At 38.9% G+C, this 25,185-nt stretch overlaps 1 protein-coding gene across 2 annotated transcripts in view; it reads left to right on the top strand.

The window, feature by feature from the left end:
- Window positions 1-25,185, top strand: part of TRRAP (transformation/transcription domain associated protein) — a 92,356-nt gene that overhangs the window by 44,676 nt on the left and 22,495 nt on the right. Inside the window, exons 45-61 of one of the 2 annotated variants that reach the window (XM_054180386.1) lie at window positions 115-240; window positions 2,625-2,771; window positions 3,838-4,040; window positions 4,314-4,435; window positions 6,026-6,239; window positions 8,079-8,258; window positions 8,464-8,610; window positions 9,306-9,425; window positions 9,708-9,995; window positions 10,281-10,418; window positions 11,040-11,152; window positions 11,637-11,772; window positions 16,428-16,619; window positions 20,304-20,499; window positions 20,758-21,023; window positions 22,010-22,110; window positions 24,178-24,379. In XM_054180386.1, the coding sequence (XP_054036361.1) occupies window positions 115-240; window positions 2,625-2,771; window positions 3,838-4,040; window positions 4,314-4,435; window positions 6,026-6,239; window positions 8,079-8,258; window positions 8,464-8,610; window positions 9,306-9,425; window positions 9,708-9,995; window positions 10,281-10,418; window positions 11,040-11,152; window positions 11,637-11,772; window positions 16,428-16,619; window positions 20,304-20,499; window positions 20,758-21,023; window positions 22,010-22,110; window positions 24,178-24,379 (2,891 nt within the window). Of the gene's footprint in view, window positions 1-114; window positions 241-2,624; window positions 2,772-3,837; window positions 4,041-4,313; window positions 4,436-6,025; window positions 6,240-8,078; window positions 8,259-8,463; window positions 8,611-9,305; window positions 9,426-9,707; window positions 9,996-10,280; window positions 10,419-11,039; window positions 11,153-11,636; window positions 11,773-16,427; window positions 16,620-20,303; window positions 20,533-20,757; window positions 21,024-22,009; window positions 22,111-24,177; window positions 24,380-25,185 lie in introns of both variants that reach the window. The other variant, XM_054180385.1, reaches the window with a different exon arrangement.

Genomic DNA, 25,185 nt, shown 5'->3' with positions numbered 1-25,185 from the left:
GATAAAGTTCCAGTGATGGTGCTGATGACTGTATATTCATAGTGTAACTCTTCCTTGCTTGTTCTGTGGCTGATTGTTACCAAAAGTAAACACAACTCTCTCTTAACTCGGCAGGTACCTCAAGTGTAGCTTCCAAGTATGAAGAGCTTGAGTGCCTTTATGCTGCAGTTGGAAAAGTTATTTATGAAGGACTTACTAATTATGAAAAAGCCACTAATGCTAACCCTTCTCAGCTCTTTGGTAAGTTTCCCACATCTCTACTAGACATACATAGTGCCTGGAAATGAGTGTGGTCCTTGTCATCAGCTTTTGTTTTCCACAGGGAAAATGATACTGTGCAGAGGAAGCTGTTGGAACTCTTTTGAGCTAGCTTGAGAAAATAACTTGAGATCTCTATTACCTATGAAGAAAAGGCCTTGGAGGTTCATTGCATTCTCTTTTCTCCCAGTAGCTGACTTGGGAGCAATTATTGGAAGTGAGGAGCTGTAGCTGTGTTACATGGAAGCTTTCTGTATTCAAAGTGCTTAGGGAAAAGATGCAGCGTTCAGGTTAACTGAAATACAATGTCAGAAGTTACTGGATGCTTTGTTACATGGAACCCCCAAAATCCTGCTGTAGTAGTCTGAGATACTATAGAATACTTCAAGGACTCTAAACATTCTTACAGGTTACTGCTTTATACTTTATTTTGCAGTTATTTTTAAAGCCTCATTTCTCAGCTTATTTAAATAGTGTGTGAAGATTTATATATTTATAGATCTTGAATTCTCATTAAGAAATCACAAAAATACAATTTTTTCTTGAGTGATCAAATGTGAGTTTTTGGTATATACCATTCTGAAGATCTCTGGAGGTCCCTTCCAACCTCTAACATTCTTTGATTCTGTGAAATGATTTTTCTTGCTCTCCGTACGTATCTAACATAGAGAACTCAGCTTCACATTACAGTGACTAAGATGCATTGGAAAAATAGAGTTTGGCCCAGAACTGGTTGTGTTGGTAATACAGACCTGAAATTGCACAATTTTGAGCAACTTACTGATTTAAATGGTAAATGTCCTTCATTGTTCTACTTTGTGATGTGTGTAGATAGTTGTAATTTCACTTTGGGAATTGCCTATTTGTCAGATGCCAGAATGTGCTTTACAACAAACTCACCAAGAAAGCTGTTTCTTACATTTTGTCCAGAGCTCTCTTAAAAGCAGCTCTACAGTCTAACTATCAGGTACTGCATATCTTATTAATTCTGTATTTAAGAAGCTGAACTTTGTGTGACGAATTTTGTACACAGCTGAGCACAAAAAGAGAGTAAAACTTTGGAAGCAGGCAGCTGCTGAACAAATCATGCTTCTGCAAACATTGGTGTTGAATTCAACAAACATTTTGTTGAATTCTGAAGTTGCAAGAAGAACAGGGATAGCTATAGTGGTTTTAGAGGCTATGATGTGACTACTGAGTGTTTCATAGTATAAAATATTGCTAAAGCAGATTGGTTTACATGAATATACTATACATAAGCTTGTGTTAGGATAAGCCTTGGTAGCAACTATGTGTAATTTGAAGGGGCTGTGTCCTTGTAGACATAGTACTTTTATAAACTGTGTAGAAATCACCTGTTTCAATAGTTACAGAATACAGAATTAACCAGGCTGGAAAAGTCCTTTGAGATCATCGAGTGCAACCTATCGCCCACCACCATCTAATAACCTTTTCAGTCTACATTACTGATTTATGAAACTTGATATTTAGCTTAGAAAACTGAGACTTTAATTTAAAAAAAAAATTATTTTTAATTACTCACTCCAGACCTATTCATGTAACTGTTTTGCTACTTTTTTGTTACTAAAGCAGGTGTATGATGTTGTGAGTAGCTTCATTTTCCTCCGTTAACTTTGTTTTTTAATAAGATCTTGGAGGGCTGGAGCTCCTGTCCTAAGAGCCAGGCTGAGAGAGTTGGGGTTGTTCAGTTTGGAGAAGAGAAGGCTCCAAGCAGACCTTACTGTAGCCTTCCAGTAGCTGAACTGGGCCTGCAAGAAAGCTGGTGAGGGACTTTTTAGGGTGTTGGGTAGTGATAGGACTAGGGAAATGAATCCGAACTAGAGGAGGGACAATAGAGATTAGATATTAGGAAGACGTTCTTCACCATGAGGGTGGTGAGACACTGGAACAGGTTGCCCAGGGAGGTGGTGGAAGCCCTATCCCTGAAATTTTTTAAGGCCAGGCTGGATGTGGCTGTGTGCAGCTTGATCTAGTAGAAAGTGTCCCTGCCCATGGCAAGGGGGTTGAGGTCCCTTCCAACCCTGACAATTCTGTGAAATACACGCTCTCAATCCTCCCTTTCTCCCCCTTACCCTCTATCCCAGGCTTATGTACAGAACTTCCAAATATTCTGATTAATGCAAAAATAAACTGTGTAGTAGTTACGCTAAAGTTAAAACTGAAAGTTTTCTTCAAATCTATCCAGATTCCTATTTGCAGCTTGGGTAGGACCATGCTTGTTTCATGGCAGGACAAAATACAGCTCAGAGAATTTCTCAAAAGACTGAGAACATCTGGACTGAAATCCTGTATCTTACTTGGGTCATGCTCAATGAAAGCTTTACTTCCTTGTTCTAATCCTGTAGGTACCTTAATGATCCTTAAGTCTGCGTGCAGTAACAATCCCAGCTACATTGACAGGCTGATTTCAGTCTTTATGAGGTCTCTCCAGAAGATGGTCAGGGAACACCTAAACCCACAGGCTACAGCAGGAACAGCAGAAGCAACTACAGGTATTACACTGTATGGACTATATATGTTTATGATTAGAAGTGCTGGAAAGTGTTAGAATCTTGAATGGATTAGAATGGATTAAAATGATTGTGCAGATTTTGGTGTGCATTATTGCCTGTTGAAAAATACCTCCACATGAGTGAGAACTGTTAGTGATGTATTGTGGGATAAAAATGCACTTTTGAGTTCTTGTTACCTGCTTAATATATGAATTTCAGTATTAAAGCCAATGTCTCAGTGAATGGTTAGTGTTTGTTGAGCTACAGCACATGTAGAAATACTGAAATTCTTAATATTGAAGGGCGAGGCACTGAATTCTTTTGATCAGTGCTTTGTTTGGGGTTTTTTTTGCTCTTATTTGATAATGATGGAACAACTGTTTGTGAAATTAACTTTTTGGAGCTGCTGATTTGTTTTTATCTTAAACCAGCATCGTTTTCCATCTGTACAGTTCTGTCTGTCATTAAATGAATTAGGTCATGAGTCATTGGGGGGAAAAAAAAAAGTAGATATTCTTGAAAAAGATAATTCCATGCTGGTAAAGAGCACTGTGGTTTATTAATGAACAAGCTACTGAAGAAAATACTTGGAAAGAATTGCTGCTTTTAGATTGCCAGCCCATATTTTAATTAGGGAAACGAGAACCTTGCACATTTTCTCAACACTGAGAAACAACTTGGAAATTATTAAACGTGACAGATAAGCAAGTCAGGAAATGAGGAGGACAGAATAGGTGTGCTGCATCATAGAGTATTTCTTTCACAAGTTAAATTGCAGCTTTTCAGTACTGGGTTTCTGTAATACCTGTTACCAAAGATTTACTGAAATGAAACCCCACGTGCTTACCTTTATGACTTTGAAAGGATTTCTTTGGAGGGACTCTGTCTCAGTTGTTTGGGAATGGAAAAGTAGTAATTGTGAAAAGGTTTCTTTCTAGGAGTGTATTTCCAGGTAACAGATATTGTCATTGCTATTTTTAAAATTGCAGCAGCTGCTCTGGAAAGTATTTTTACTCAGCATTTCATGGGTGTGTACGCAACTGACATCCCTTTTCTGCACCCATAGCAGGTACAAGTGAACTGGTAATGCTAAGCCTGGATCTTGTGAAAACTCGCTTGGCTGTGATGAGTATGGAAATGAGGAAAAATTTTATACAAGCTATTCTAACATCCCTCATTGAAAAATCTACTGATGCCAAAATTCTTCGTGCAGTGGTGAAAATAGTGGAAGAATGGGTGAAAAACAATTCCCCGATGGCAGCTAATCAGGTAAATGGAGAAGATGAGATTGTTACTGGTCTCAAATATTAAATGAGTGTAAGCCAGTGTTTAGTCACGAGTTTAAATTTCTCTGGCATATATCAGAAGGAGAAATGCTTGAGTTATTTGTCAGGAACTGTGACCTTCTACCAAGCTATTCTTCAGTACTTTAGAAGTGAACGAGTGGTGTAAAGGATGGCTGAGGTGTGCTTCGAAATGCTCCAGTTCCATGCAAGTTTTAAGATGAATTGAGAAAATTAATCATGTCTTCTTTTAACACAGACTCCTACTCTCCGGGAGAAGTCCATTTTACTAGTGAAAATGATGACTTACATTGAAAAGCGTTTTCCAGAAGACCTTGAATTAAATGCCCAGTTCTTGGACCTTGTTAACTATGTCTATAGGTAATTACAGCAATTAATCATTTGTTGCAGCTTATTGGTTCATAATTTGTACCATATATGACCTTTCTAACATGCCATTGGTCTCTGGAGGTCTGAATTAAATGATTTTAACTTTTTTTTCCTGAAATGCAAAATTAATTCTTTTCACTGAGACCACAATATATAATTACTGAAGACAGTTTGAATATAGAAGTGCCTTATAAATAATTTCCTCTTTGGCACCACTGAAATATCTCCTCTACCCCAAGCTCTTCCTTTCCCAAGATACCAGAGCTTCCTCGTAGCTGATTTGTCTTCTGAACACTGTGGTTACAGGTGAAATGTGTCTTCACATTCATGGAGTATGATGATTTTGATTTTCCTGGAATTGTATTGTAGGATATACTTTCAGGAGAGTTACTTGCTAAGTAATGAAAAACATACAAATAGTTACCTTATCAACAGATGCCAGGTGATTCATTTGGTGCTGGTGTGTATTTTGAGTTAGTGTTTGCTGGTTAACTGTTCAAAGCCCTGGTGCAGATGTGGTGGTCAGAAATTGTTATCAATGAATATAATTTCAAACAGAATGCAGATGTGGCTGGATTAGTTGCACAATTATCACAGAATATCTAGTTGGAAGAAGCCTCAAAGATCATCCAGCCCAACCTTTGAGTGACCACTAAACCATGTCCCCAAGTGCCCGGTCCACCTGCTTCTTGAACACCCCCAGGGATGATGACTCCACCACTGCCCTGGGCAGACCATTCCAATGTTTGAGAACCCTTTCAGTGAAGAAATTTCCAGCCTAAATCTTCCCTGGCACAGCTTGTAACCATTTCCTCTAGTCATGTCACTTGTCATCAAGGAGAAGAGGCTGCCCTCTCCTTGCTGCAACCTCCTAGTTGTAGAGAACAATGAGGTCTCCCCTCAGCCTCCTCTTATCTAGACTTGAACAACCCCAGCTCCCTCAGACAATCCTTGTAGGCCATGCACTCCAGGCCCTTCATGAGCCTCGCTACCCTTTTCTGCACACTTTCCAGCACCTCAGTGTCCTTCCTCTATTGAGTGGGCCCAGAACTGAACACCATACTTGAGGTGTGGCCTCACCAGTGCTAAGCACAGATTACCTCCCTGCCCCTGCTGGCCACTGTTTCTAACACAAGCCAGAATGCCATTGATTTTCTTGGCCACCTGGGCGCTGCTGACTCACCTTCAGTCGACTGTGCCGCCAGGTGCCTCTCCAAGTTGCAGCTTTCCCACCCCACATCCCCAAGTCTGTAACTTCCCGTGGGGGTGTTTTGACCCAAGTGCAGGATCTGGCATTTGGCCTTATTAAACTTCATACAATTAACCTTGCCCCATGGGTCCAACTTGTTATTACAATAGGATTTTATCCTGAAAGAGTTTTTTACACCAGTTCTGGGGCAGTTTCCTAACAAGCAGCAAGGTTTTCTTTCCTGTTTCCTTGGAAATGCCACACCTGGTTGTGTGCCACAACATGTGGGCTGCGACAGCATATCACTTCTTTGGGTTTTTAGTGTTTTATATGCAAAACCTAGAAGACATCTCATTTTAATGCCCCTGTTTTTTCATCTTTATTCATTTTAGGGATGAGAATCTCTCTGGGAGTGAACTCACTGCTAAACTGGAGCCAGCATTCCTGTCGGGTTTGCGTTGTGCCCAACCGCTCATCCGAGCAAAATTTTTTGAGGTCTTTGACAATTCAATGAAACGTCGTGTTTACGAGCGCCTGCTTTATGTGACCTGCTCTCAAAACTGGGAAGCAATGGGGAATCACTTCTGGATCAAACAGTGCATTGAGGTAGGGAAATTATTGGTATCAGAGTCACAGAAACAGGTTGGAAAAGACACTCAGGATCACCAAGTCCAACTGATAACCCTACTCTACAAGGTTCCATCCTAAACCGTATCCCCAAGCACTACATGCAAGTGACCTTTAAACACAGAATCATAGAATCAGTAAGGTTGGAAAAGACCTTAGAGATCATCAAGTCCAACCTGTCACCCAGCACCTCATGACTACTAAACCATGGCACCAAGTGCCATGTCCAATCCCCTCTTGAACACCTCCAGGGATGGTGACTCACCCACATCCCTGGGTAGCCCATTCCAATTCTTGACCATTCTCCGTGAAAACATTTTTCCTAGCATGCAATCTAAACCTACCCAGTTGCAGCCTGAGGCCTTCCCTCTTGTTCTATTAGCAATTACCTGTGAGAAGAGACCAGCACCAGCCTCTCCACAACGTCCTTTCAAGTAGCTGTAGAGAGCACTGAGGTCTCCCCTCAGCCTCCTCTTTTTCAAACTAAACAGCCTCAGCTCCTTCAGTCACTCTGAAATACAATTACAATTCAAAAAAGAGATTTTCTTCCTCAATTATTTTTTTTTACCAGGTGTAAAAACATTATGCACTGTGCAGTCTGTGTTAAAGCTAAAAAATACTAAGCCTGTTGCCTCAGATACTTTCTGTGGTGCTTAAAAATAAATACAGTGTCTAAACCCATGAAATGGTGGTGCTTGGTAAGTGGCTTTAATTATCAGCCACTAAAATCTATTTTCTCTGTGGAAAGCTTAATGACTGAATGACTGGGTTAATGCTTCTTAGGAAAACCCATTTCTTAAAAAAAGATGGTGATTATAAAAAGTACAAGAATTGTTATAGCAGAAAACTGTTAAGGCTAGAGCGAGGGCTCTTGTGGTATGAGAGTTGTTAAGTGGGATTATGTTGAAATGAAATTGCATTTTTGGTTTGTTTAAACCAAGATGAGACCAAACCTCTTTTTTTTTTTCCTTTTTGGTAACAAGTTTTATATTAAAACATGAATTTAAAGCATACTGTGAGGATAACTTTATACTATTAAAATTATTAAATCTCTTTCCAGAGAGATAAATAAACCCACTGGTTTGTTGGTTCCCACACACACACATCCTTTTTGGGAGGACTTTCACTGTAATGGTGAGAGTCTGTGTGCATTGATTGAGAACATTAAATATACATGCTGAAAAGTACAAAATACAGAACTTAGGCATAGACAATTCCTATCTATTCAGCATTTCCAGGAGAAGCTTGAAAAACTTTATGAACTTCAAAATGGTCACAAGATGTGATTAGATTAAGATGGAGATGTGTTAGTGCATTTATTGAATAAAGGGGATAAGTGGGCCTTGAACATAGAATCGTAGGATTGTTAATGTTGGAGGGGACCTCAAGGATCATCTAGTTCCACGCCCCCTGCCATGGGCTAGGACTCCTCACACTACATTAGGTTGCCTAGAGCCACTTCCAGCCTGGCCTTAAAAACCTCCAGGGATGAGGCTTCCACCACCTCCCTGGGCAACCTGTTCCAGTGGCTCACCACTCTCATGGGAAACAACTTTTTCCTAACATCCCATCTGAATCTACCAATTTCTATTTTTTTTTCCATCCCCCCCTAGTCCTATCATTACCTGACACCCTAAAAAGTCCCTCCCCAGCTTTATTGTAGGCCCCCTTCAGATACTGGAAGGCCACAATAACGTGTGCTCAGAGCCTTCTCTTTTCCAGACTGAGCGGATAACTATTAAGCCATAGTGAATTTTTCCTTGAAATATTGCCCTGAAATATCTATTTAAAAACTCTCCTTGCTTTTTAATGTCATAGCTCCTGCTGGCAGTGTGTGAGAGAAATACTACCATTGGGACAAGCTGTCAGGGTGCTATGCTGCCCTCCATCACCAATGTTATCAACCTTGCCGACAGCCACGATAGAGCGGCATTCGCTATGGTGACCCACGTCAAACAGGAGCCTCGTGAAAGGGAGAACAGCGAATCCAAAGAAGAGGTAACTTACAGAAGATACTGTAGGAAGAAATCTTTTTGATGCTCTCTAGCTCTTCATCAGGCAAATTTGGAGAATATGTCTTGCAGAATTAGTGAGATCTGCAATAAGTTGATCGGAAGGGTATTTTATACTTGTACGGTAAAAAAAAAAGAGCAAAAGTGCTTAGAAACTGTCTGCATGCTTTGAGTTGTTTACTTCTGTGTAGGATGTTGAAATAGACATTGAGTTGGCTCCGGGAGATCAGACCAGTACACCTAAAACTAAGGAACTTTCTGAGAAGGACATTGGCAATCAGCTGCACATGTTGACCAACCGGCATGACAAATTTCTTGACTCTCTTCGAGAAGTGAAGGTTGGTACAGGTCGTTGGTTTCCTGGCAAATCACTTTAATATTGAAATCTTCAAACTGACCTGACATACCTTTTTTTCTTTCTTTTTTTTTTTTTTTCTTTTCTCCTTTTTTCTCCTTTTTTTCTCCTCACACTTCTGATTTTTTGATTTTATTTTATTTTTTCATGTGGATGTCTCTTATAATTTCTTGCTTGCATAGGGTAAAAAAAAAATCTTAAGCCTTCACTTAATCACTAGTTGTTACTGTATCCCTTTCCTACAAAGCTAAATTTCATCCTTCTCCATCCTTAAGTATATTTTAACTTTTCAGATAAGAAAATAGCGATGACAAAGTGTATGGAATCAAAGCAGCACATCAACATCTTATGTTTAAATAACTGCTTAGGAAAGAATTTGAACTGAAAGCTATGTTGAAGTGGTTTTCACAGTAATACCATCTCTGCAATCTTCTTGATCATTTCTATTATCAGTCATCAACTTTCTCTTTTTTTTTTTTTTTATGGGGCTACAGTAAAATGAAATAGGATTGCATTCTTGTCACAGTAGTCAGCATTGTTAAAGGACACATTCTTGGCATGTTGGGTGTCAAAGGCATTTGCATTACTGCTTAAACAACTGTATAACTGTGAACCATTTTTCCGTAGTACAAAGGGTATTTCTCCCATTTATAGACATCTCTTTTTTCTTGTTTCTAGACTGGAGCATTGCTGAGTGCCTTTGTCCAGTTATGCCATATTTCTACACCTCTAGCAGAGAAGACTTGGATACAGCTTTTTTCACGACTTTGGAAGATCTTGTCGGACAGACAGCAACATGTGAGAGTCTCTCTTCACAAGTTCCTCTTTGTCAATGACTGATTGTGTTTGTGTGATAAGTGATTTGCTCAGTTCCTTTGAGAAATTTGCCATTCTTTGTGGGTAGTGGATGCTGTGCATTTCTAGCAATACATCTTTTGAAAGAAGTAAGGCCCATCAGTTTGCTAAGAGAAATATGCTTAAGAAATGATTATCCCCTGTATTGGTATGATGTTTAATCTAAATTGTCTAAGTGAAGAATCCAAATGAACAGATAACTATTCTTATGTTATTTTCTTCTAGGCTCTAGCAGGTGAAATAAGCCCTTTCTTGTGCAGTGGTAGCCATCAAGTCCAGCGAGATTGCCAGCCGAGTGCCCTGAATTGCTTTGTGGAAGCAATGTCACAGTGTGTTCCTCCCATTCCCATCAGACCTTGTGTCCTGAAATACTTGGGGAAGACTCACAATCTCTGGTTTCGTTCTACTCTGATGCTGGAACATCAAGCCTTTGAAAAAGGACTGAGTCTACAGATTAAGCCTAAACAGACAACAGAGTTCTATGAGCAGGAAAGCATAACTCCTCCTCAGCAGGTAGTGTTATGTCAAATGAAATACCTTATGAAATTTTGTTTTCTGTAATTTAATTTATTAGGGAAGACAAGCAAGAATCAATGTGCAAACCATGGGGGTTTCTTCTGTCATGTCAGTGTTTTTGTTCTCAGTACTTGGATGTAACTATTGCTTGCCTTCTAGAGCTTTTTGAAGAGTTTGTATAAACACTGCACTATTTGCCTCAGTGTAGAACATCTTTTCACTATCTACTGTGTTTTGTAAGGACCAGCTTGACTCTGAAGAAATGTGTGCTTACCATTCTAGGAAATACTGGATTCCCTTGCTGAGCTGTACTCCCTGTTACAAGAGGAGGATATGTGGGCTGGGCTGTGGCAGAAACGTTGCAAATTCCCCGAGACAGCAACAGCTATAGCCTATGAACAGCACGGCTTTTTTGAACAGGTACACTCTTGATTTGAGAAATGATTTGAATAGTTTTACTGTCAGGATAAATATTCTGGTCATCTTCTGAATATTAATAAACTTTGGTCTTCAGAAAAAGGAAGAGCCACAGCTTCTCTCCTGGCTAAAGGGCTAGTTTAAGGCCATGTAATACCTAGATACAGTGAGATTTTTGAGCACATCCCTCAGTTATGTATGGCGCTTGTAAAGCTGTCAAAAGATGACTATATTAGCCTGGATGTTAGGAAGAAGTTCTTCATAGAAAGAGTGACTGGCCATTGGAATGGGCTGCCCAGGGAGGTAGTGGAATCACTATCACTGGAGGGGTTTAGGATGAGACTTGATGGGGTGCTTGGTGCCATGGTTTAGTTGATTAGATAGTGTTGGATGATAGGTTGGACTCGATGATCTCAAAGGTCTCTTCCAACCTGGTCTATCCCTATCCCTATCCCTATCCCTATCCTATCCTCTATTCAGAAATGAGTTAACACACCAATTTCTTTTTTTGTTGTCTTCTTAAAACTTAGAAAAGTTTTATCACTTCTTTATTTAAAAGAAAAGAATGTTGAGTTGATGTGTGTATAGAGGATGGCAAAATGAAATGGTTTGACTTTTATGTAGGCACAAGAAACTTACGAGAAAGCAATGGAAAAGGCTAAAAAGGAGCACGAACGGAGCAATGCTTCCCCTTCAATCTTTCCTGAGTATCAGCTCTGGGAAGATCATTGGATTCGGTAAGACCTTAGAGCAGCTGTAGAACAAGTATTTACCCCCTGCAATAAAAGCAAAAATACCCTGCTGGTTTAAAGCATTAGTTACAAGAATAAACTTAGCTGAGCACTTAGCTCAGACACAGGGGAAACTTTAAAGGGAATTTTAAAAAAAAAATAATCATTTTTTTGCTCCCTTAACAGACTTTCAGATGTGATATGCCTGAAGTATTGTAAAAATGAGATTTGCTATTGGTGGAAACAGACTGGAGCTAAAATTTGTTTTTTCCTGTTTAAAATGGTTGTTCTGGGAGGCACAAAATGCAGCTCTTCCCTGTTCACTCACTTCTGTATTATAACTGGTAATAAATAGATAAATGGTCTTCCCATCTGGATAAAACTTTTGCAGTGCTTGCAAAGCTGTTCATAGACAAACAAATATGCAGGTAATATTTTGATACACAACAGTTATAATCACTTTCATCAACACTGCCTTTGATTTTCTTAGCTGCTCAAAGGAATTGAACCAGTGGGAACCTTTGACAGAATATGGCCAGTCAAAAGGTCATATAAATCCTTACCTAGTGCTGGAGTGTGCATGGAGGGTCTCAAACTGGACTGCTATGAAGGAGGCTCTGGTGCAGGTAAGTGAGCCCTTTTTATACTGATGTTTAGTTTCTTTCTTCATTTTACAAATAACATTTTGACAGGTCAGCATTACAGTTCATTTCAGACACAGGGAAATGCTCTTTGGAAGTTTCCTTTGGTGTCCCAGCACACAGCTGGTATTTTGGCAATTGAAGCTTCTCACTTCAACAGACAAACTTGGTTCTCTTTTGTTTCTCTTACAAAGCTGTGCTGTGTAAGAAACTTAGCCAGGGCAGGTAGTAAGTCATTAAAAAGCAACAGGTGCTTGCTACAGAAGTGTGTGCCAGCAGGGATATGTGGAGAAACTTAAACTTGCAACTATATGCCATAACTCAACACAGTTTTGGAGAGCGACAATGAGCTTGGGAAGCAATGAGAAAAATGTAAGGTGAAGATGAGGAGGTTGGAGGAGTTGAAATTTGACTGGAAGTGGCAGGGATAACTGGGTACATAGACTGAAGCAAGAAGTTGAAGAAAGTGATTTCCTTTGATAAAGTGTAAAGAATTTTATCCTGTACAGATAAAGCAGAGAAGGAGAGAGGCATTGAATTAAATGTTTCAGGGTGCATCAATGAGACTGGCTGTGCAGGAGACGGGATTTGAGGTGATTGGCAGAGAGAGATGGGGATTAGACTTGAACAAGGATTACAGAAAGGGATAGGTTACTTGTGGGGAAGAAATACTTTTATTCTGCAAAAGTAGGTTTATCAAGGAAGTAGAATCATAATGCATAAGCATAAGGGCATGCTTAGCTTTTAGATTATTTACTTACAAATATGTTTCCCTGACAGTTTTTATGTATGTAATGTTTATACTAGAATGCATGCAAGTAAAGAGGGTGAGACTAATGAGTGGGCTTTTGTGAAGTGGCACTGTTTAAATCTACAGTCTTTACTGAAAAAAGGCTAAAAAGTGCTTTTATCTCCTCTCAAATCATAGCAATTTATGTATGGTAATCTTTGTGGTAGAAGTTGGTATCATCATGATGATGCAGAATTCTAGATACATGTCTATGACGGAGCGTGCTGAGGCTCGTAAATTGCACTGGATTGAGTTGTCTATTTGATGCTATGTGGAAGAAGATTTGAATATGAAGTTCTCTGATGTTTCAAGGTTCCCTGAGAAGCTTAATCCATTGATAATTATACTTTTAAAGTTTACAGAACCATAAAATAGTTCAAATTGGAAGGAACTTCAGCAGGGCCCAAGTAGATCAGATTGCTTTTTGTAGTAGAGTTTAGTGAGACTTGAGATGTCACAGTCTTTCTGGGCATACTCTTCATCTGAAGTAGCATAGGTGTGCCCTATAGGTCATATGTTGTTTTAGAAACCAGCACTGTACTTGGCTTTGTTGCTTGTGTGTGGCAAGGGAGTCAGTTATCATCTTCATTTCGTAACGGGTAATATGTATTGTTTGTACTTCCCTGCTATTGACCTTCCTGATTCATTATTGTGTTCATTATTGTGTTCTGCTTGTAATTCATTTTGCTGAACAGCATGCACTTGTAAAACATTTAACCTTCCTTTTGTCCTTTCCTGGGTTTCACTCAGGAGTCTGTATTCTGTGCTATCCATGTGTTGATGATTGAATGCTCAATAAAGTTTTGGCCATTAGAGAAGAGTTTGAAGGTGGGGGGCACACTACATCCAGAAAATAACACTATGAAAGATTTAAATCTGGAAGATCTTTTTTCTTTCCAAGAATTTATATATTTTTGTGAATGAAGCTTAAAGGGCTGTAAATACACAGACACAGCCCTTCTCCCACTCCATTTTCTGAAAAAGGTGCAGCAGGAAGTCTGTAGCTACTTGAGAGCACATTTTAATGAGTTCACATGCAAAAAGCTGGCCATATTTGAGGTATCTTCTTCCTTACCCTTTCTTAAACATCATCTTCCCAGGCAAATGACAGACTTCTCTGCTGGAATCACCAGGAGATGTTTCTGGGAATTTTGTTTTAACTCTTGGTGTGGTGTGTCTGCTCTATAGAAAATTGAAAACTTCTGTTGTCTTAAAAAAATAGTTACTTTTTTTTAATTTCAAGAAAATGCACCCTCTTGCCATGGTAAATAGAGTTGTTCAGCTGTCACTAGTTAATGTAGAAGCATAAACCAGATGCAGAACTAAAATCTGAAAGGTGAGACTGCTGCGTTAAATCACAGCGGAAAGGAGCTCGCTGATCTTCATTGCTGTGTACTGTGACATTACTGGAATTACTCAGCTGAAGATGCTAGAGTTTGGAATAAGGGGGTGAATTGCATATTTAAAATACAATTTTACTGGCAAAGCTTAGAGGAGAGCCTCAGGCAGTGATTTCTCATATTGCAGAGTGAGGGGGAGAGAAGAATTAGTCCCTGACTTAATGGGGGGTATATTGTTTCATCAGCAGCGTTTTGATTTTGAACCAATACCTAGCAGTTAAGAGCGTTACATGTCAAAATGATAGTTGACTGTCTACTTCCGTATTTGCTAAAGATTAAACATGGTTATGAAAAATGCTGAGCATCCTTTAATTCCAAGATCTTGCAGGATTAAGTACAGAAAACATTCTGAGAGCCTGCTTCATTTTGACAACTTTGTCTCACGTGATAAATACACTGAGCTGTGTCTTTCTTACTTGCTTCAAAATCAGACTGAATATTACATTTAAAACAATGCACTATGTTTATTCTTCTGTAACACTTTGTTTTGTCAGAAGGGAAAACAGGTGGATGCTTCACTTTAAAAGCTAAGTTATGAGAAACAGTAGAAGTTGTTTAATTGAAGTCAATACAGTCTTTTGATGGAACCTAATTTGAAGGTGTCCAACCATTGCAACATCTGAAATGGAATTTTCCATTCCTGTAGTACTGATGGTTCAAATTAAGTAGATGTCTCTAAAACTGCATTTTATTGTTTATCAGCCCATGCAAAGCCAAATCTGGAAGTAGCAAGCATCATATGCTACAAAAATTACCTTACAGGTTATATTTACATTTTAATTAACTTCTTTTGTTCTTGCAACAATTGCTATTTTGTGTCCTATTTAAGAGTGCAACTTCAGGGGCTAATGATAGAAATAGTGTTATCAGGGTGACTTATAAAAACCTAAAATAAGAACTGTGGTGTACAGTATATTATAGACCTTGAGTTTGAACAGAATGAAATGGATCATGTCTGACAGATTCTAGTTTTGGAGATTTGCAAGTTGAGTAGAAGTGACAGCCAGGAGTAACTGCTGATATGCTGTAGTTGCAGCTACATTAAATGAGATATTTTCGGTAATGAGACATTTACTAAACATCTGAGGAGAAGATGTTGCTGAAGCCATAAATGGAGCATTTGTGGCTCTACTCAGATTCTTATGAAAGTGTCAGGACATGTTTGCATAAATATTAGAATGTGAATGAATAATTGATTCTATGCTGCTGTACTCACTACTCCAGCTTTATTGGTATTCTTTAATATGGCTGGGGTTTATCAAGTTCCATGGTTGGTACACAAGAGAGGTCAGAAAGGATGGCAAACATGTATCAGTTTTTGTAAATCTTTGTGAAACATTTTTAATAATCTACCTATTAAAGTTGAGCTATTAAAATAGTGAGTGGCCTTTGATAGGACCCAAGACTCATTTCCACTTGCTCACATTGCCATTGTGCTTAATGATCCAGTAGATAATGTAATAAAGAAAGAGATTATTTTCACTGTGTAAGTGTAAGGTTGCTACCTGGCAGTTTCTCTTTGCTGGCTCAGGCATAAAAGTCAGTTGAGGATAACAGAAATAACAATTGTAATGGTTAAGATACAGTATATCAACAAGAGGATAATGCAGAGGGATTTCTGTGCTGCATATCAAACCATAAAGGGTTTGATGTAAAAAGGAAGAAGATTTAAGGCCTGCAGAGTCAGCTAGGGAGCATTGGTTAAGTGCAGGTTCACTGTAAAATACTCACAGAGATCGGTTGCCAGGCCTTTGCTGGTGCTAGTTGCTGTATTTCTGATGTTCCAGGATATTAAGAAAAAGGTATGACATGATTTATTTTGCACCTGTACTCAGAAATAACTTTGACATAAATAGAAAGGTTAGTTGTAGATTACTTAAAAAATATATTAACTGTTTATTCACATTAACTTAGTAATGTCCTGGAGCAGGCAGTTAGGAAGCAATATGCTGGCATAATGTGCTGACATAGGGATGGGATCCTTTTAGGTGAGAAGTTGACATTAGTTGCTCTGGAGCCCCTGAAGCATTTCAGAGGTGGTTTATGTTGTCTGCTGAGAAACATCTTTTTACACAGGGTGAAGTGGTTTGCAGTGAGCTTCATGCTCCTGTTGCAGGCCTGCTTTCAGCTTGCTCAGCTGTCTCTGAGCTACCTCACAGTTGTCAGTGTATAAATACCCTAGCAGCAGGTTATATGGAGGTGCTTCTACTCCTGTGCTGAATTTGCAATGTATTTGCTAGCCTGCCCTTGAGTAACTTCCAAGAGAGCTGAACCTCTTCTAATGGCAACATTTTTGGTATTTTATTCTGCTATTCGTACAAAATCAGCTAATTTTTGTGGAAAAAACCCCCAGGTGTTCAAGAAGGCTTTAAAGAGAGTAATTGAAAGTCTACATCTGAGCATGAATGATCTTTAGATTGTTTGGTGTTTTTTTCCTCTTTGGCTCTCAGGTGGAGTTGAGTTGTCCAAAAGAGATGGCATGGAAAGTGAATATGTACAGAGGGTACTTAGCAATCTGCCATCCGGAGGAGCAGCAGCTGAACTTCATTGAGCGCCTGGTGGAGATGGCGAGTAGCTTGGCTATTCGGGAGTGGCGAAGGCTTCCTCACGTGGTCTCCCATGTTCATACCCCACTCCTCCAGGTAAGAATGAGAAGTCTTTTATTGCCACTTGTTTTCCAGTTGCAGGTTTCAGAACTTCCAGTATTTGTGAGTGTAAACTATTTTACTTCATGGTACTGGTGGATTTGTCAGAGTGGTGGGTTTTATGTTAGAAGCTGCAGAATGTGCATTTTGATTTGGATTCCTTTTAAAGTTTTTTTTTATAGTTTACCTGAATCTCTTCTTTTCTGTTTGTGGCATGGAGAGATAGCTATTTAAAAATTTATCATGTGGCTGTGTTTTCTTTGTGGGCTAATGCATAGTGCACTGCAGTACTTGGAGATCTTGAACACTGAGTGGGTTTTGAAGCAGGGTCCATTTTGGGTGGGTTTATTGCTGCATGATGTTATTTGCAGAAGTGTTGAAATAACCTCTGAAGTGTTCTTTTCAATTAAACATGTTAAATGTGGTATGCAATTTTGTCAGCTCTGTGCCTATATCTTTTTTATCTTGTTTTTGATTTATTTTTTTAAATCAGAATGTTAACAGTTAGCTCAGTATTTAGAAATGCTGATGTTACTTTGAGGAGTGACAATCTCAACAGGCTGAGCCAAGGTCTGAAAATCCCCATGGCTGAAGCATTAGGGTCAAAGAACCAAAATCTGTCAATAGTCTGTTATTAGTGAAGAACTTTTCAGGTGAGCTGTAGTACCTGTTAGGAAGGATGTTGACTTGCTGGAATGTGTCCAGAGGAGGGCAACGAAGCTGGGGAGGGGTTTGGAGCACAAGCCCTGTGAGGAGAGGCTGAGGGAGCTGGGGTTGTTTAGCCTGGAGAAGAGGAGGCTCAGGGGACACCTTATGGCTCTCTACAACTACCTGAAGGAAGGTTGTAGCCAGGCAAGCAGCACCAGAACAAGAGGACACAGTCTCAAGCTGTGCCAGGGGAGGTTTAGACTGGATGTTAGGAAGAAATTCTTCATAGAGAGAGTGATTGCCCATTGGAATGGGCTGCCCAGGGAGGTAGTGGAGTCACCATCACTGGAGGTGTTTAGCAAGAGACTTGATGGGGTGCTTGATGCCATGGTTTAGGTGATTAGATAGTGTTGGATGATAGGTTGGACTCAATGATCTGGAAGGTCTCTTCCAACCTGGATTATTCTAGTCTAGTCCAATCTAATCTATTCTATTCTACCTTTAGGAAAAATGCTGTAGCTTTCGGCCAATGTGAACCTTACCTTTCCTTTGGCATGTCTACTGAAAGAAATTCTGCTTCAAGGGAACTTTTCATCTCCAGGGATGAAATTCTAGAACATCTCAGAGCAACACAATCTAAACTTTTGTAACAGGGATGCATTTCCTGATAGAACTCAGAGATCTGTAAATGAACCTTACTTGTGGAAATTAAGAGGACCCTTAGGTCTACTAAAATGACTGCACTTGTGGATGGAGCACACACAGCAGTCCATACCTTCAGATTTTCATGTTATAAATTGATGTGTCAGATCAAGTGAATGAATATGGAAGTTTTCTCCATATTGAGACAAAGTTGTTGAGTAGATGGGTGCAATGTTTCATTTTCTGGAGCTCACACAATACCAGTAGAAGGCCTTAGATTAATTCCTTCCTGCTAAGTTTTCACTGATATTTCAACTTTCCCCTCCCCTAAGTATGTCAATATCTGCAGCATGAAAGGATTAGTATTTCAGAATACAGTATTTAAATGCTTTCAGATATCAATTAAAACGAGCTTGAAAAATAATCTAATATGTATATGTCCCTCATGAAGAAATGATAAATTAGCCAGTGACTGACAGGGGTACAAATGCAGCCATGAATTTGCACTGCAGTAATTACTTTTTTTTTTTTGGTAGTATCAGAGAGTATGTGATTAAATACCTGTGAGAAAATTAAATTTACATGATGAATGGGTGTGGGATGAAGGTTAAGCTATTGTGGGAGCTGATACTGAGATGATTGTAGAAAATCTTACTCTGTTTAATTCATTTTGTTTCAAGAGATTTCTCCCTGTAAATTCCCCTTTTTTCTCTTTAAGTTATCTCATTTGGTTGATTTAACAATGGATACAACTATTATCTGCCAAGGGGTAGCCTAGAGAATACTGCACTGGTTTTATTGTAGTACAGGTAATTAAATTCCATTAAAGTTTGTGCATCTTCTCTTCAGGTGGTTGGAGTTTTAAGAAGGTATCCACTCCCTTTAGTAGGTTTGATGCTAGAGACTGCTGCCATCTTCTGTTTGTCCATCTCATTAATTTGAGGATAGCAAATATCAGAGAAAAACCATTCTAAACTTAATAACTTCATAAAGCTAAGGTCTTTGTAGTATCTCTGAGTAACACCTTCAGGAGTATGTGGATAGTATTTCTGTACAATCAGGCCTTCTGTCAAGAAGTTAGGTTGTGACCAGGGAATTCATATTGGTCAGTTTTGTTAAAAGTTTTGGGGTTTAATTCTTAAAAGTTCTCATAAAAGTTGTCTTTAAGGTCAGTATTTTTACATGATCTTTGTGTATATATATTTATATATATATTTATTTATTTATGCTTTTCTATGATTAGGGTTGATGTAGTAGGTTCAAACCTGTATGCTAGAATTTAGAATAGAATAGAATTAACCAGGCTGGAAAAGACATTTGAGATCATCAAGTCTAATGCCAACCTGTGGTTGTATTTAGATGTGAATGAGAAAAGGATGAGAGTGAAGAGTAGATTCCAGTTGGTGTGGGTTGCTGTTTATTTTGTTTGTTTGTTTTGTGTTGTGGTTTCATTTTTTTTGTTGTTTTAAATAGAAATGCACTTCTTAAAAGCAAGACTCTACCCTTTTGAGGTATCATTTGTGAAAGCATTAGTTGTTCAAAATAGAAGAAAGGATGAGGGAATTTTTATCTTTAAACTGTCAAGGAGAGAAATGTCATAGCTGCCTAAAGTTAAACCTAACAAGCAGAGCCATATATTACTGGAACAACCCATTAAGTATGGATCTGTAAATGTCTTTTTGTCACCAAACACTGTTAGGGCATTTAAGTTTTGTCAGAATGAGGTGTGCATGGAGTAAACTGCTTGATACTTGTAATGCATCCCTGGAAAAGAAGGGAGCCTGGAGTTATGCAGGGAAGTTTAGGCTCGAGGTAAGGAGACAGTTCTTCACAGAGAGAGTTGTTAGCTGTTGGAATGTGCTGCCCAGGGAGGTGGTACAGTCACCATCTCTGGAGGTGTTCAAGAGGGGGTTGGACATGGCACTTGGTAGTAGTCATGAGGTCTTGGGTGACAGGTTGGACTTGATGATCTTTGAGGTCTCTTCCAACCTTATTGAGTCTATGATTCTATGACCTATTGCAAGCATCTAAGAAAGTCTTTGTGGCACCTTTATTTTAAAACAAATAACTTGTTTATTAAGATTAGCAACTTATTGGTATAAATTTTGTGCTGGTGATTCAGTGGATGAATTCAACATTTCAGTCAGTGACTGAGGTGTTGAATCAATCTCATGGATTTTTTTTTTTTTTCCCCTCTCATGGATTTTTTTTTTCCCTTGCTATTTTGTTAATGATTAGATCAGTTAAAGATCATTTATGAGACTAGTAGTCAGGTCCCTGAAACAGTTTTGTCTTGAAGATGGCATCATTCATAGAAACCTTTCTTTTGACAGGGAAACTGGTTAGCTTCTTGTACAGTCTTTGATATTTGTGTTGTATAATATTTTTTAGGCAGCACAGCAAATAATTGAACTTCAAGAAGCAGCCCAAATAAATGCAGGATTGCAACCAACTAATCTGGGGAGGAACAACAGCTTGCATGACATGAAGACTGTTGTAAAGACTTGGAGGAACAGGTTACCGATTGTGTCAGATGATTTATCCCACTGGAGCAGCATTTTCATGTGGAGACAGCATCATTACCAGGGTAAAACTGCCTGGTCCAGCATGCATTCATCATGTAATTTTCCAGACAATGCATTGTTTGAAATAAGTTTTGTATTTTATTGTTTTTGTGTTAAACATCCAGGAATGTTGTTGATTTTTGCCAAGTGTTTGTTTTGTTTCAATTTCCACTGAAGTGTTTCACTGTCTTTAGTCATCATTGTGTATGTATTGCTGTGTAAGAGAGTACTGTATGTAACATTTCATTTATAATGACAAACAGTTCCTCTTTTACTTCTAGCCATTGTAACTGCATATGAAAATAGTTCTCAGCATGATCCTAGCTCAAATAATGCCATGTTGGGAGTTCATGCTTCTGCATCAGCAATTATCCAGTATGGAAAGATCGCTCGAAAGCAAGGGCTGGTCAACGTAGCTCTGGACATCCTGAGCCGCATCCACACCATTCCAACCGTCCCCATCGTGGACTGCTTTCAGAAGATTCGCCAGCAAGTCAAATGCTACCTCCAGCTGGCTGGAGTCATGGGCAAAAACGAGTGCATGCAGGTACTGTTGCTTTACCTCTGAAGTTGTTGCTGCAGCTTGGAGGGCCACAAGAGATGTTGGTGCTGTATCCAGAACAGGGGCTGGATTGCACTGACCATGCGTTGAGTGTAGTTGTTCAGGCTGAAGAAGACTCCAGGGAGACCTAATAGCTGCCTTCCAGTACCTGAGAGGGGGGCCTATAAGAAGGCTGAAGAGGGTCTGTTTTCAAAGACCTCTAGTGACAGGAAAGAGGGGCAGTGGTTTGAAACTTGAGAAGAGTGGATTTAGTTTGGGTGTTAGGAGGAAGTTCTTTACCATGAGGGTAGTGCAACACTGGAACAGGTTGCCCAGGGTGGTAGTTGAGGCCACATCGTTAGAGATATTCAAGGTCAGGTTTGACAGGGCAACCTGATCTAATGGGGGTTGTCCTTGCTCACTGCAGCAGGGTTGGACCTTTAGAGGTCTCTTCCAATCCAAGCCATTCTATGATTCCATGATTCTGTGTTTGTCATCTTTGAACTGAATACTGGGAATATATTAAAAATAAGCTGAATGAAAAAATAAAGTGTAAATGCTGTAGGGTTTTTTGAAATCTTACAAGTGGAAGAGACTTTGAAATAGGAAGAAACAACTCAATTGCAAGACTAACTGAAGCTCCCAGTCAGTTTTGAGTGTCACTCATGAGTGAAGGATGCTGGTGAAGTGAATTGAAATTATATGTGTTAAAAGGAAAGGGGAAAAGGTGATAGGCAAAACCACTGACATGATCATAAGGTCATGAAACTGAGAAACTTTCAAAGAAAAGTGAAAAGGATAACCTGTCACTTGATGAATATTGTTTATAGTATCTTAATAGTTTTGCATAGGCCAGTGGAAACCTAAAATTGTTGTCAGTTCAGATACCAGAAACTCCTGCTGTTTCAATTTCAAGAGGATATTTTTGCTGTTTCAGCTTAAAAAAACCCTTCCATTTTAGAAGGCTTTTCTAACTAAGGCTTATTTAACAGGGCCTTGAAGTTATTGAATCAACCAATCTGAAGTACTTCACCAAGGAGATGACTGCTGAGTTTTATGCTTTGAAGGGGATGTTCTTGGCACAGATTAACAAGTAAGTGTGTTGGCTGGAAGAAGCACTAGCACACATCTGAGAGAAATGCGGCTGAAATATTTCAACACAGTGCTTGAGCAGGAAAGCTGTTCCATGTGTTTATACCAGCATAAGATTTTTCACAACTGCATAAGAAAGGAAAAGTAATGTTCTTTGTACTGTTTTTTGCTTTAAGCTGTGAAGCCTATTACTGTTTTGAGGAAGCTCTCTCCTTAATTCACTAAATATCTCAACAGCCAAATTCCGTTTGATGATGCCAAAAGACCCCTTCAGATTTCAACAGCTTTTATTATGCATGGTAATTAAAGGCAATATTCTTACATGTTACATATGGGTGGAATAATTCCTTTACCACTACATTGTGGACACTTATGGAATGAAATCCATCAGGTTTGAAGCTGTGCACTGCAACCTCACGTAGCAATTTAAGTCAGGAAATGATGAATATCTTCTTCTGTGGATACAAGAGAGAATTTTAAACAGGCAGAATGCAATTACTTTGATGAAAAGTGCAGTGGGCTTTTTTTATTGCCTTAAGTGAGCTTAGCTTTAGTTTAGATGTAAAGAGAAGAAATTGTACCTCCCCTGGCTTTTAAATGTTTTTTAAGCTCATGCAGATAAAGTAAAAGGCAGCTAAACTGTCTCTATTCATTGTTTCAGAATAGACTGGATTAAGGTTTCTGTTTAAAACATTGTTCTGATGTACTTAAGTTTCTTAATCTTACTGATATAGGGGCATTTTTTTAATGCCGCAGTTGAGGTCGGGAATTAGGAAGGCTGCAGTTAGGAGCAACAGCAGCGTTGAACCTGAGAACGTGACTGCTGATTACCTGTGTGTCAATGCAACGGGAAGCTAAAGGTCACCTCTGCTCTTGCATCTCCCTGTACTGCCCATTTGCTGAGCAAGGTGATAGAAACCATTTTTAAAAAGTCATCTCAGGTGTCAAGAATGATGGATTGTAGAGAAGGAGAAAAGAAAACCTACTGAAAAGTCCCCTTTTTATGAAGGCGAAGCAGTGATACAAAGTCATCTATCAGGCTGCTGCTGTGGTGCTTCACTTCAAAACCTCTATCTAGGGTGCAGAAACCTCTGAAAGAAGTGAGATATTAATGTAACACAGAAGTGAATATATACTTTTAACTGAACATCTAGCCATTTTAGTTTATCACTATAATCCTCCAAGATAATATTTTTATATTAACCCTCCCAACTTTTCAGTTAAAAAATCAGTCAAACAAGCATCACATTACTGTTGTATGATTTATTGCAATGCTTATTCTCCTAAAGGAGAAATGAAACACTTTTTCTTAATAAGCAGTCTTGGAAAGCTTTAGAAGTTTCTTCATTTCAGTAATGTGTTTGTGAGTTTCTCATCCTTTACTTCTATGCCTGAAAGGTTGCATAGATTCAAGGCCTGTATAGAATGGGATGAATCATACCAAATCTTGGACTAGGAGCACTTGAGGAAGCCTTGAAATTTCAAAGTATCAAAGAAATAAACTCTCCATTACCAAAAACTGTGTGAATAGCCTTCATATTCCCTCTCTTTTCCTGCTCAAAGCTGTGGGGAGGACTTTTTCTGGGTGATGTTGAATGTAAATATTGTGATGACCTTGGTTGAAGATCAGTTAAGTAAGATAGAGTCCTCCAAAAGATAGCTAATATAACATCTTTCTAGGGTTGCTTTTCTGACTTCTTTTTCTATTCAGCAGAGCAGCACTTTTTAATGCTTTTGCCCTTCTTGTTTTACCATTACTCTTCTTTCTCCCAGTATCATTCCTTGGGTTGCAATTGCAGTGCACTGGAATTGTTTTTAGTTGTTTTCAGGGAGCATCCGGACTTCCTGGGCACCTACATAAATGTTTTAATTGTGAAGCATTTACTTTCACAGCTGTTGAACTTTAAGACAAAACAATCATAAGGGACCTAACTAGAGAACTTTAATATAAAGATGCCGTTGGGTATTAAGAAAGTAATTGAGTACTGCATCAGGCGTCTGGCTCCAACATCATCTACTTACTTTTTGTTAGTATAAAAGCAATATTCCCTTACTTGTCACAATGCAGGTCTGAAGAAGCAAACAAAGCTTTTTCTGCAGCTGTACAAATGCATGATGTGCTAGTGAAAGCCTGGGCAATGTGGGGTGATTACCTGGAGAATATCTTTGTGAAAGAACGGCAGCTTCACCTGGGTGTCTCTGCAATTACTTGCTACCTGCATGCATGTCGTCATCAAAACGAGAGCAAATCAAGAAAATACTTGGCAAAGGTAAGATCTGGATGATTTAAAAAATGATTGGAGCTCCATCCCTTCAGAGAAGGCTGAAGTAATGTTCAATGCTCAAATCTGTGCAATTAGAGCACAGATTTAATTTAGGTGGAAGGTCTGTGTGTGCATGGTTGCTGTGGGGTCACTTCACATAACTCATCTTGGGTTTTTCCACTTCACTGGGATATCTGGGGTTTTCTTTAGGTATGGAGCCTTTTTTCAGGAGGAAGGGAACAAATCACATCCAGTATTTCTACTGTGTAATGTGGTGTAATGTCTGTAAAAAGGCATCCTTTGGTCCTTTTGAAAGAAGCATAATTTATTGTTTAGCATTACTGAGAATAATTCATCTTAACTTTTACCTCAGTATTGCCTTTTATTCCAAATGAGCCTTTTCTGGAGACGTTTACTCTTAATTCAACAACATTGCAGCCAAAAAGCACTCTTTGTAGTATGTGTTTCTCAGTATGGGGATATTTAATCTCTCTCATGAAGAAAATCTAATATGTGATAGCATACTGTGGAAGAGAGTCTGTTTTCAACATGAAGCAAACAGAGACTATTTTTTTAGCTTAGGAGTTAGCCTCAATGGCATTCTGAAGATTATTATTCTCCTTTTCTGTTAGTGATTTTTTAGTCAGTGCCTAATGTATTTACATTGAAATTAAACTGTAGGAAAAGCCTCATTAGGTGAGTACAGTTACAGTAAGTAAAACCACCCAAAGAAATACTTAAGTTCTGTCATTAAGTTATCTGAATAGAGTATTTTAGGTTTTATAAACTTGCCTCATTTTCTTTGCTTCTAT

Source organism: Dryobates pubescens, chromosome 4 (genome assembly GCF_014839835.1).
Source record: "Dryobates pubescens isolate bDryPub1 chromosome 4, bDryPub1.pri, whole genome shotgun sequence".
NCBI lineage: Eukaryota > Metazoa > Chordata > Aves > Piciformes > Picidae > Dryobates > Dryobates pubescens.
The sequence above is the reverse complement of the archived record's forward strand: the minus strand, read 5'-3'. Positions and strand labels throughout refer to the sequence as shown.